This window comes from Zalophus californianus, chromosome 9 (assembly GCF_009762305.2).
Source record: "Zalophus californianus isolate mZalCal1 chromosome 9, mZalCal1.pri.v2, whole genome shotgun sequence".
NCBI lineage: Eukaryota > Metazoa > Chordata > Mammalia > Carnivora > Otariidae > Zalophus > Zalophus californianus.
In genome coordinates, this window is record NC_045603.1 from 133,386,105 (window position 1) to 133,399,519 (window position 13,415).

Consider the following 13,415-nt stretch of genomic DNA (forward strand, 5'->3'; position numbering starts at 1 on the left):
TTCTCCCTCTGACCCTCCCCCCTCTCATGTGCTCTCTCTCTCTCAAATAAATAAATAAAATCTTAAAAAAAATAATAATACAGTCTATCCATGTACCCTTCATTTAGTTTCCTCACTTGTAAGATCTCATATAACTATAGCACAATATCAAACTCAAGGATGTTGTCATTGGTACTCCACAAATTTCACCAGTCTTACGTGCATATGTGTGTGTGCTCAATTGTCTGCAGTTTATCACACGTGTAGATTCGTGTAGCCACCACCACAGCCAGGATGCAGAAGTGTTCTATCACCACAAAGATGTGCCTCAAACTCTTACCCTTGTGTAATTATACCCGGTCCCTCCCTCCTCCAGTCCCTCCTCACATCCCTAAACCCTGGCAGACACTAATCTATTCTTTATTTCTGTAAGTTTATTATTATTTTTTAAAGATTTTATTTATTTATTTGTCAGAGAGAGGGAGAGAGAGAGACCACAAGCGGGGGGGGGGGGGACGGAAGGAAGAGGGAGAAGCAGGCTTCCCGCTGAGTAAGGAGCCCGATGTGGGACTCGATCCCAGGACCCCGGGATCATGACCTGAGCTGAAGGCAGACTCTTAACGACTGAGCCACCCAGGCGCCCCTCTGTAAGTTTATTATTTCAAGAACATCATATAAATGGGATCATACAGTATGCAACCTTTTGGGACTGGCTTTTTCACTCAGCATAATGTCCTTGAGATCCATTCAAGATGTTGGATGTATCAGTACTTTGTTCCTTTTTATTGCCAAAGTAGTATTCCAAGAGGGTGAATGTACCATAGCTTGTTTCATCATTTACCCTTGGAAGAACATTTGGATTATCTCCCATTTTTTTGGTCTTCTTTACAAGTAAAGCTGCTATGAATATTCATGCACAGGTTTTGTGTTTTTATTTCTCTGGGATAAATGCGTAAGGGTGGGATTCCTGGGTTGTATGGTAAATGTATGTTTTGTTTGTTTTAAAGACATTTCCACATTATTTTCCAAAGTGGTTGTATCATTTTACATTTCCACCCTCAATTCTGAGAGATCCAGTTTTTTTGCATCTTTGCTAGCATTTGGTATTGTCAGCTTTTAAAAAAAATTATTGTAGTGCTTCTGATAGGTGTGTGGTGATATTTTGTGGTTTTAATTTGCATTTCCCTGATAGCTGAAGATATTGAACATCTTTTCATGTCTTTATCTGCAATCCATATATGCTCTTTGTGAATGTCTGTTCATGTCTTTTGTCCATTTTCTAATAGGATTGTTTGTTTACAGTTGAGTTTGGAGAGTTCTTTATATAGTCTAGGTATGAGATAAGTCAGACAAGTGGTTTGTTAGATAAGTGATTTGCAAATATTTTCTTCCAGTCTGTAGCTTGTCTTTTTATCCTTTTAGTGAGGTATTTTTATAAGCAAAAGTTTTGAGTTTGGTGAAGTATAATTTAATGATTTTTTGCTTGTATGGATTGTGCTTTGGGGGGTCACGTCTAAGAACTCTTCAGTAAGTCCAGTGGAGGTCCTAATGGAGAGAGGAAGAGTCTAGGTTTCCCTAGGTGACTGACGATGGTAGGCATGTGATGCTGAAAGTCAGCAGACCTGGCAGGGCCTTGTGAATAGAAGGAGGGGAAGGAGGAGACTTGTGTGGATGGAGATAAACCTTATAACCAGAGGCTATATGGGCACTTGAGTCACTGAGTGGAGTCCAGCGCAGAGGTAGACATATGGTCCTAAACCAGATGGGATGATGCATGCCAACATGGATAGGTTGGATTAGTCAGCAGCAGGCTGCTATAACAAAATACTACAGACTGGGTGGCTGAAACAACATTATTTCTTATAGTTCTAAAGGCTGGAAGTCTAAGATCAAGGTGCTAGCCAATTCAGTTCCTGGTGAGAATTTTCTTCTTAGCTTGTTAATGGTGGCTTTCTCACTGTGTCCTTACATAGCTCTTCTTATAAGGATGCGAATCCCATCATGGGAACCCCACCCTCACGACCTCATCTAATCCTAATTACCTCCCGAAGGCTCCACCTCCAAACACCATCACACTGGGGATTAAGACTTCAACATAATTAATTTGGAGGGGGATACGAACATTCAGTCCATAACACAGGTGGTGACCAAGGACCAGGGGCTCCTCCTTTACACCTCCACTCCATTCCCTGATGACTTCATGGAATTTAGAAGCAATCCAATGGATAGGTAAGAAGGCAAAGAACCCTAAATTGACTAGGAAACAATAGTAATTTAATTTAATTATTAAATTATTTAAATAATTTAATTAAAAAACCCCCCATATTGATGGCTTATCGTGAACTGGCAAGAGAATGGGAACTCACTATGGGAAAACCTTGAGATGTAGGGAAGAAAGGATTACATATTTTTGTTCAGCAAGTCCGCACCTGTGAGATGCAAACCTGGTGCATCTGTTACATAGACAGGAGGCTTTCTCGCTTGCCAGCAGGCAACAAGCCCATGAGCACCGCTGAAAGAACTTGATGACAGCTCTGTTGTTAGGTCTGATTCATGGAGTACAACGTCTCTCTCAGCATCAACCACAAAACCAACACTGTTTTGTTTTAGCCAAGAGCCTTCCAAAGACACACCTGTGGCTTTCAGTGAAAGTTCTCTGGACATCTCCCAACATCTGTCTGGAAAGGATCCGGCACGTCTTCAGGGAGAAAACCCACCCCGTAGATCAGCTGCAGTTTCGCTGGCTTCTCTGTCTTCACGCCCTGGAGTCAGAGACAGTAGCAGGTTGGGGCATTAATATCGGGCACCGAGGCAGGTTGAACTGAATGTCCATCTCCGTGACGGCATCAGTGGATCCTCTGTGCTATTCCAAGTCTTCTGTGGTCCCACGTTAAAGCCCAGAAAATTAGGATACCACTTGTTTCTCTAGGCATCCTTCCAAAAGAAAATAAAAATGATTCTTAACTTTGCACTGAGATCGTTCACTGTTTAACAAGCATTTCTACAGGGACAGAGCGTTGTTCAGTGACAAATATTTCTCTAGAATTGTTTGCTGGCTTTGAATCACACATTAATGCAGATATAGAAGATAAAGACAGCCACCTACAGCTAATACCAAACAGTGAAGAACTGGCAAGAGGAAATAAGGCAGAATTAGTGCTAATTGGGCCTTATGAGGACCTAGGGAATATTAAAATTATATTACTACATATAGACCTTAAAATTTTTGAAGGGAGGGAGATGCTTCTTATGTGTGTGTTTGGAGACAGATTGTAGCAGTCTCTGAAAGCAGATTTTTTGAGGGGAGATCCGCAAAGGAGCAGGGGTGTCTCGGATAGAAAAATAGAGGTAAGAGTGGGGAATTGTTGGATTAGAACTTGCTTCCCTCACCGTGTAGAATTCAAGTCTATCAGGAATTTGATAGTCTGAGAGAAGTTTGAGCATCCCATAGAGTATTATATTGAGGGTCTAAAATTCACTTGTTTTCCCCTAGTTCTTGTAATAGCTCTTACAAAGATAGATAATTACGGGCTAGAATGTTTTTGGCAATTGAGGAGTCAGTATTATGTTTTTCTTTAAAAATATTTACCTCCAGAGAGGTCAGTACTCTGTGGTCTTGTGTCCAGTCACTGGCCACGCAGACTGGTGTTAAACAAATTTTCAGTGAAATGCACAATATGGAAGGCATACCATTCTGAGTTTTCCTTATTTATTCATTAAATATTTCTCAAGTTTGGAGGACATACTGGATGCTGACAAAGCATATAAAGATGACTAAAACACGCAGCCTTCCTTCATTGGGTCTTGGTTTAGTGAGAAAGACATGTAAACACAGAGATGAGGGCTCCATCAGAGGGATGAATAACACTTACCTACTTGACCAGAACCGTGGAGGAAGTGACATTTGCAGGATTGGGTGGGGAGCCAGTGGGAGGCATTCCAGAAAGGAGAGGAATCCATGAAGAGCAAGGGTCAAGAGAGAGCAAGAGGCTGTTTGGGAAACCATATTAAAATAAAATATGATGTGTTACACTTTGTGATTAGTTGATAACTTCAGCAAATCATTATCAGAAGAAATTAGAAAACTGCATTCTCTATTTCTACTTCTGCAAATCTTCTCCCTGGATAAAAATCAGTGGTTGGTAAAATAGGTAAAAAGTGGGTGTAACTAGACTCCCAAGATATCCCGGGCTCCTGAGAAATATGGAGCCAAAGTCCATTTCCTCCTTAGGCCTTTCGATTGAAGGGGGGGGGGGGAAGCCAAGGTTGTAAGAAACTGTGGCAATCATGTAAAGTTGGTCAGGGGTCCCAGAGACCCACAAGGCCATATAAGTAGATAAAAATATGAGATGACGATTAACGTAACAATAAAAAAATTAAAAAAAAAATATGAGACGAGGGAAGGAAGAAATAGCTGGCCCAGATTAGAACAACGGCCTCATAGACATTCAAAAAGGAGAATGGGGTAAAGGAGGGACTGAAGGGGGAGCCCAGAGGACTTGGGGAGGGCCTGAATCTCAGAACAGCTAGACAGAGGAACCTGGGGCTTCAGGGTACAAATTCAAGGGAGAGAAAAAGAAAACAAACGGACAACAACCCACCTTTTCCTCTTCAGTCTCTGCCTTGGCTAGCTTAGCCATCGGTTGGCAGTCTCAAGTGGAAGAGCAGGATAAAGCCCCTAACTCTAACGAGTCTGACACTAAAATTTTGGGACCCTTGGCCCACCCTTCAGATTTCCTACCAAGAGCTGGCATAGAGGGCCTCTCTGACCTGGGTGAAGCAGCTCTTCTTCATCCTTCTCTCTGAAGCCCTTGCTGCTGACCCCCACATTAGATTCCGTTGTGAACACCTGGGGCCTTGCCAGAGATTTGTCTCTAACGGAGCTAGGTCCTGGGCAAGTCCTATGAGGTGTCTTGATGGAAAACTCCGGAGTGGCCTAGATGTCCTTTAGGGTCTTTCGAGGTTTGAGCTTTGAGCTCTGAGGGTCTAAGAGCTCAGTTGTCTCAAACTGGCAAAACCAGCTCCTCTGGAGGTGAAATGAGAAACATCACATCAAAAGACAAATGTGTGTGGGGACACCTCAGCCCCTTTTTTGGGGGACAGTGAATTTTTTTCATACTTATTTATAAGGCCATTATACATCATGACATGCTTGTGAACAGTTTTGGAAAACTTTCACTGGGTCTTATTTTTATTACACCCACCTACTTTTTAAAGACCATCCCTATTCAGTCCTACAGACGCTCAGAAGTCACAAAGAAACCTAATCTATTATCGTTTGCCAACACTGGGAATTTCGGAAACTCTCCCAAATCATGTAGCTAGATAGTGACCAGGTTGGGACTACAGCCCAGGCCTCCTAGGCCCCAGCACAGCCAGCTCAGGCGCCCACCCCCAGGCCTCCCGTCTCCAAATTCCCTTCATCAGATGTTCCTTAAGTGCTAACCATATATTTAGCACAGTGCTAGAAGTTGTGGGAGATGCTTTTGCTCAAGGAATTGCTGATCCAATTGGTAAAGCTGTCCTCAAAATGAACAGCATAAGCCCCAGCGCCATGGCCTACAGTAGAATTGCGGAGTCCTACAAGATGAAGAAAGGAAAACTCCTTTTTCTTGACCTTAGACCTCTGCAGAAACCAGTTGGGAAAGATTTGGGAAAAGAGCAGATTGAAGGCCAAAAAGAGGCTTGAGACGCAGAGGGGTAACAGTAGGAAGGGGAAGACAGAGACATGATCCCAGTTCTGTGGGCCACTCTCAAAAAACCCAGCTTTCCGTTCACGGGTAGGTATTTCCTTTAAGGGGGGTGGAGGGAACAGGCATGCTTTGATTCCAGAAGACGGGACTATCCTCCTTAGTTAGAAATGAGCAGAGGGTGTGTACACGATTCGTATGCCGCCAAGTTTCAGAGTCAGCCTGGGTACGGGGTACATTGGCAACCTCATGGTTAGATTATGTCGAAGAACTGAAAATAAAAATCCTCCGACCTGCTTCAGAGTTCTCCTTTACTGGTGGTTTTGTTGTAAAACCTCGCTGGACCAGCTACTGTTGCTTCTTGTTGGTTGAATGTATTTCAGTTAGTCAGTGGTTAGGCTTGGAAATGATTAACTGCTAATGACAATGATTTTCTTTCCTTTCTTTTACAGCGGCAACCTGTTTCTCCCTCCTTTCTTAATGTCTTTGTCGAACGAACAGCATTTCAATAAGAGTAAATAAAATATTTTAAGGAATATCACCGTAAACTAACCACCCATTCTTTTCATTTTGCATGGTTTCTCCCTAGTTCTTATGTCGATGCATCTGTATTTTTTTACCTTATTATAATCATACTGTTGGTATGTACATATGGTTATGTAATCTGATTTTTTCCTCTAGGTTACACTGTAAACATTTTTCATGTTTCCACAGACCTTGTGATTCTTATCTAATGGCTGCATAATATCCCAGAGGATGGATGTTCCATTATTTGAGTTAGCCACTTCCCTGTTCTTGGCCATCAAGGTTGTTGCCAGTCTCTGACTATCGTTCAGCTCATGGATTTAGATGCAGTTTTTATAGAGACAGAGAAAACATCTTTGAAGCGATTGGCTTTTGAAAGTTGCAATAAACAAGTGGCTCTAGCTACACTGTGTGTCTAGCAGATAAAAAGATGACACAAGATGTAAAAGCCCACGTGTGGATGGTTGGCAGGTAATAATTCTTATGGCAGAACAGAAATAATCACCAATGGTTTGTAACTAACATACACAGTGATATTCATTTAGAAATACTGCTACGCAGTGCCATTCTAGCCTCTCCTTTTCTGCCCTCTTAGGCCAGAACTGCATAAAAGGGGACAACACTGCTGGTACTTCCTGCATTAAACTACTAATTAGCGTCCCTTGATTTGGCTTCTAAGCGTTAACGTAGGATGCCAAGAAGCATGTGCTGCTCCCTGGGCAGAAGTAAGAAGGTCTCATGTTGGCTTTATGCTAGCAGGTGGGGAGTGGTGGTGGTAGTATATACAGCAGGTGAGGGCAGGTGGTGTATATAGCGGGTTGGGGGTTGTATACAGAACAGATGGGGGGTATTGGTATACACAGCAAGCAAGGGGTAGTATTTATAGCAGGTGAGGGGATGTGGTGGTATACGCAGCAGGTGGGGGAGTGGTATATAGAGCAGGTGAGGGGGTGGTGGGCAGTGTACTGCGCGTCAGGCTGGCTACTCCTGTATCCTACTGCCACAGGAACTTAAGCTAGTCCGAGAAGAAGCATTCCACACCTTGCGGGAGAGAAAGATTTGGGCATCGGGTGGCAAGTGTCCCAAGCCCTTCAGGGCGGGTGGCGGCAGAAGGCGACTGAGGGAAATGGGGCGAGGAGGGCGGAGCTGAAGGGCGGGCCGCGGAGGAGACCCGGGGGCGAGCTGGGGTCGCGGTGAGGCTGGCCTGCGGGGCCTCTCCCTGGGGCGGGGGGGGGGGGGCGGGAGGGCCCCCGACTGAGCCCCGGGTGGACGCGGGGCGGGCCGGGGGCGGGGCGCGCGGGGGCGGGGCCCGGAGGGGGGCGGAGCTCGTCTGCCGCCGAGGCGCCCCGGAGCTGTCCCCTGCGCGCGTCCCGCCTCGTCCCAGTGCCACTGACGCGCTCTCGGCCCCGCCATGCTCCTGCTGCTGGGGCTGTGCTTGGGGCTGCCGCTCTGCGCGGGGTCTCTGGAAGACGCGCGGACCCGGGATGACACTTCGGAACAAGTAAGTAGATTTGGGAGGACCTACAGATGGCCCGGGGCGCAGACTGCCATCCCTTCCCGCCGCCTTTCTTCGGGCGCGTGGCTGTTGGACAGACTCCCTTGAATGGCTCCTGGACGCAGGGAGGGGAGGGATCACCCCCACCTCCTGTCACATCGTCCCCCCTTCTCCTCTCCGCTCCCCAGCCTTCTGCTTGCAAGCTTGTCCATCTGTTGGTCACTCTTGGCCAGAGTTTGGATGGTGAACTTTCCTGCAGAATTGTGTCTGGGACTTGAAAGCTCTGCAGAACCAAATCTTGGCTCCTGTTTGTTGGCGGTGTTCTGTTTTGAGAGAGAGAGAGAGCCCCAAGCCAATAACAAAGTTTCTTCTTTAAGATGCAAGTATGGGGTGGTGTGTTGTTACTGTTGTTCCTAGCTGTTCAGAGAAAAAAGCACAATCTAGAACTTGCAAACTCTCCTCCACTTTCCCCATCTGAAAACCAGGGGAACTCGACTTTCCCATCAGGTTCTTAATCAATGGGTTAGCAGTTCAAAGGTGGCCTGATGGTCGGGGAGGACCAAAAACCAAGCGCTCACTTACTGGAGTTAATATTCTGTGCATCTGCCCGAGTTTGTTTTGAAAGGCTTAACCTCACAGGTGGATAAAAACTTGTAAGTATGAAATCTCATTGCCATGTCTGAGGAACAGAAAAGCTTTTTGAAAAATACGAAACGAATTGACAAAAATATCAATGTAAAGACCTTATGGGGGAAATGGCTGTGTCCCAATTAAAGTAGGCAGTGCTTATCTACATCTCCTGGTGCTGTTTCCACATGTATCATTTAAATTATTTTTTAAAATTGTTTAGCTTAAAGCGTGTTTCACACGATGGGAACAAGAGATCAGTAGACATACTTTTCTAGCAGCTTGCTTTGAAGAGCAGATCTGGAAGACGGTTACTCTCTTGTTGACTTTGCACATGGATGTGCTTTCTGCACAATGAAAGAAATGGTACTTCTCTTGTAGGGTCGTCAGGAGGAATAACCAGGGCAGAGTCCAGGAGGCTGGGAGGTGGAGGGGGGAAAGTGCCCGCTTTGGATCCAGAAAGAATGACCGGTCTTTACTTTGCCCTTCACAGTTGTGTGGCCCGACAGGCTATTTAATTTCTCTTCGCCTTCCTTTCTGGTTGGTCATTGCAGGGAATATAGCTTCTTTTGAACATACTTTAAGGAGCCAGCTGCTAGTTTGTGTCAAGGACCTGGTGTACAGTGGGCGCTCAATAAATGCTAGATGTGTTCGTCAGTGTTTAAGGGCTTGGGCTTGGTGTCAGGCGGCCGGGGTTTGATTCCTGGTTCTGTCCAGCTCTGGGATGCTGGGCAATTTACTGGTTGCTTCAATTTCCAATTCTGTAAACTGTGGGAAATAATAGAGTATTAAGGATTGAAGAGTTAATACTCCTAAAGTGCTTGGTACAGTGTCAGTGCTTACTGTTAGCTCTTGCCATCAGGCTTGGGCTGCTGAAGCGCAGAGGGAAGGAATTTGGGGTAAAGAGCTTGAAAGTTTTGGGGGGGCGGAGGGAGGAAAGTGTGGGAGGAACCGAAACAAGGATTCTGTTTATGAGCTAGGAGGAGGGATTAAAGCTCCAACATCTGCCAGTGCAAGTAGGCTTAACACTAAACTTTTCCTGCATAGAATAACATGGGTTTGGCCGTTTTAGCGATTTCATGCTGCCTTCAAACCACAGCACTACTTATACATCTTGAAAATGACCCAGACAGAAATTCCCAAGATACGAAATTCTATGAAAATTTGCAAATTTTACCTTTTCATCTCTGTTAAAGAAAAACAACAACGTGTGTGTGTGTGTGTGTGTGTGTGTGTGTGTGTGTGTGTGTGTGTGTGTGTGTGATGTAGGATTTAAGAACACAGACTCCAGAACCAGACTTCCTGGGTCCAAATCCTGGCCCTGCACTCTCTGGAGAGTTACTTATTGTCTGTGAGTCTCTGTTCACTCATCTCTAGAATAGAGATGGTGAAATTACTTAATTAAAAGGATCTTGAAGATTGAAACTTCAAACAGTACCTAGCAATCGAGTTAGTGCTTATTCTCCATAATTTTGGTCTTCAAAATTATATGTAGACTTAATTTATAAATGTAAATGAGTATGTCAATTTTATGTAAATTTTAATGTCCATGAACATGCCTATTAGCTTGCATTGCAATTGTTATTTGTTGCTTACCTTCAATTGGCAATATTACTAATAACACCTTAAATTCAAGTTCCTTCCTCCCCTCTGGCCCTCCACCCCATTTGTAGGTATTACCCAGAGGAACGGACTGCTCTCAGCAGTGGTCTTCAAACTTTGGTATGCAAAAGGACACTCAGGGAGCTCATCAAATATGCAGACTCAGAGCCCTGGGTGGCTCAGTAAGTTAAGCGTCTGCCTTCGGCTTGGGTCATGATCCCAGGGTCCTGGGATCGAGCCCACATCGGGCTCTCTGCTCAGCGGGGAGCCTGCTTCTCCCTCTCCGCCCCTTCCCACCACTCATGCACATGCTCTCTCTCTCTCAAATCAATAAATAAAATCTTGAAAAAAAAAAAAAGAATGCAGACTCCTGAGCCCCCACCCCACTCCCTTCAGTTTAGATCCATTAGGTTTGGGGTGGGGCCCAGGTAATTCTGATACAGATGATCCACCAACCACATGTAGAGTATTATTACCTTAAAAGAATCTTTCAGGAAATTAATATTAAAAAGGAAGTCTGTTGTATAAAATCAGCCTGTTAACAGATTTATCTGTTTCCTAAATTTCAAATTGATATTGTTTCCTTATATCAGGATAGGGCTGTATTCCTATTACTACAAAAGCAGTTTTTAATTTATGAAATAGCAATAGCCACTAATTATTGAGTGTTCCTAATGTCCCACAGAGTTTGCTAGTGGCTTTATGTAAAAATAATAAGAAGCCATAAAGGATATGGTGAAGAGCCCTCCAAGTGGAGCCAGTCTGCATCCCAGCACTAACTGGCTGTGTGTACCTGGGCAAGTGACTTAACCTCTCTGGGTCTCAGTTTCATCATCTGCAAGATACAACTGTTACTCTCATTGGCAGGGGTGATCTAGGTTTTTAGAGGCAAGTCAAGTTTACATAATTGGCAGAGCCCTCTTGAAGAGAAAGAATATCAAATTACGACCACAAAAATTAGGTGCTAAAAGAACATTTATTTAGGATGATAAACAGATCACAACAAATGCCACCTTTTTAAAGGCTGACAAACACCATAGACATCAGCCACTGTTGAGGGACTGTGCAAGTGAGGGATCCTGAAGCTTACATTTTATTAGCTTCTAAATAATAATAATAAACCCACTTCTTCTCTTACAGTTGCTGTGAAGAGTAAGTGGCTTAATTCACACAGAGTGCATGCATTCAGTAAGCACCAAAGTAATATTAGCTATGTTTATTGTTTATGGACCGCCTGGTTAAATCTCCCTGACTACCACTGCAGGGAAATTCTTAGTGTGCTTACTTTCCAGGAGAACCACAGAATTCCCCCTAGGGGAAGTGACAGACCCTAGTGACACGTGCAGAGCCTGGATTAGAACCCAGGTGTGCTGAATGCCAAGGCTGGGCTTTACGGACCCCTCCAAAGACCAAGCGACTTTCATATCTATAACCTAATAGAATTTGTTTCAATGTAACTTTTATTTGCAACTTCTGGCATACGGATAGTGTTCAATATATGCTTGTGGTACCACATCGATTGTGGGGATACATTTCTGATTCCCTGAATTGAGAATTTCTGGAGTTTTCGTTTTTTAGTCTTCTTTCGTTTCTGAGTCTGCCACTCAGAACCAAACCTCTGCATTTGGAAACACAAATCAAGAATCAAGACAATTTTTTGTTTTTGTTTTTGTTCTTAACTCTTTAAAAAAGTAAAGTCCCTAAAAGATTTTGTGAGCTCCAAACCACTCAGGGCTGTCTCCTTTAGGGGCATGGGTGTGATTGTTAAAAAGGAGTCGTCAAATGAACGGGAAGGAGGGTATTGTGGGAGCGGGTCCAGAGATCTACTCACTCCCAAACCAGCCATCTCTTGTTTCATTGAGTGGAAGAGGGAGGGAGGAGAGGGACGTATTGAGAACCGGGTCCATGAATTGTATGTGACTTCATTTTCCTACCCAGCGATCTCCCCCACACCTCGGATGCTCATTGAAAGCAGTCTTGCCTCCTGTGCTGTCAGGGTTCCAGTCGGAGACCCCGGCTATCTCCCTGTAGCTAACGACCAGCTGGCTGGCTCCATTCAGGAAGATGGGGCCATGGGAAGGAGACCTAAGCATTTGGGGGGGGGGGGCGGGATTCCTTAATCTCCTTATTTTCCTAGAGGCAAAGTCCATTTCCCTTGTTTTTCACAGGTGAAGAAAAGAACAGTGACTTGCCTAAGGCCAGTTGCCTTTTTTTTTTTTTAAACGACTCGGAAATTGTTTGGAATTGTAGCCCAAAAGTGAAGTTTCTTCTTCCATGGCTGAGATTATGGGTGCCCCTGAATTGCAAATGCAGGATGTTCAGCTGTGATTAGCTGAACAATCCTGCAGCAACATTACTCTAAAGGAATAAGACTTTTGTGCGAAGCATGTCATTACCCAAGCAGGAAGGAATCTTCTCAGATGGATTGTTCTCAGCCCAGGTGATGGACGGCGACTCTAGTGCTTTTCCAACCTGTGGCCATAGGTTTTGTGTCAGGCCCTCTAGCACATCTCTGAGGCCCAGACTCCTGAGTTCCTGGCTCTTGGTTTCAGGACCAGAACCCCCTCAGCAGACAGGGGCCAAATGGTAAGTAGGTTCCTAGTACAGAGCCCTGTAGGAACTCACCCCTTCTGTCCCTTGATGAGGGTGTGGCTGAGGTTGGCCCAAATGCAGCATCCTTTGGATCTGTTATGGGACCCAGACACTTCTGTTCAGTCGGTCTGGGTCATTACAGCATCATGCCAAGAGGGGATGTCTGTGTTCTGCATATTCTGAGTATTTTTCACCCAGGTTAGAATTAGGGTTCGCTCTTTTCCTCTCTTCCCATGCTCTTTCCCATTTATGGACCTTTTGGAAAGTTCTAAGGGTATTTCTCTTTCTTCTAATACTGATCCAACACTGTGATAAATCTGGGGGGAAAACACAGTCCGTATTACTCAAATTATGGATATTTAAGCAATGCCCGCCATATTTTACCTATAGGTGGACTATGGTAGTGTAGATGGGGGATTATAGACTCCACAGCCCCGACAGTGTTATTGCTACATTTTTTGTGCAAAGGAAATCTTCACCAACCCTCTACCTCCTGGTGGTGAGTGCCGCTTGGTCCATACGAGTTGGAGAGGCGGTGGTATAAATCTCTGAAGCTATTTCTCAGAATACTTCCTGTATTGAACCTGATACTCCATCAGTTTCTCCTGCCCTTTCGTCCCACTCCAGCAAATGCCTGCATGACTGGTTCAACCATACCTCTAGTGTAGAGCCTCTCATGGTCAGGTCACTCAGGGGCAGAGCAAACTCTACTTTTTTCCATTTCCTTTGTAACTTACAAAAACCACCCTCTCTATTAAGTTTTCATGAGTACTTTTCTTTCAAGTTACATAGTATGGTCCTTGATGGCAAGGATCATGGCTTATGTTTCTCAATAAATATTGTGGCCTGGACATCTTCTGTTCCAATGCTGGATAAGCTCAGCTCAGGAAGAGTAAAGAATCTTA

At 44.5% G+C, this 13,415-nt stretch overlaps 1 protein-coding gene across 2 annotated transcripts in view; it reads left to right on the top strand.

The window, feature by feature from the left end:
• The first annotated feature begins 7,540 nt into the window (after window positions 1-7,540).
• The window catches only part of ITIH5 (inter-alpha-trypsin inhibitor heavy chain 5), a 78,645-nt gene continuing 72,770 nt past the window's right edge, over window positions 7,541-13,415 (top strand). For both annotated transcript variants that reach the window (XM_027593850.2, XM_027593851.2), the window contains exon 1: window positions 7,541-7,695. In XM_027593850.2, the coding sequence (XP_027449651.2) occupies window positions 7,606-7,695 (90 nt within the window). In that variant the 5' untranslated portion in view covers window positions 7,541-7,605. The remainder of the gene's footprint in view (window positions 7,696-13,415) is intronic.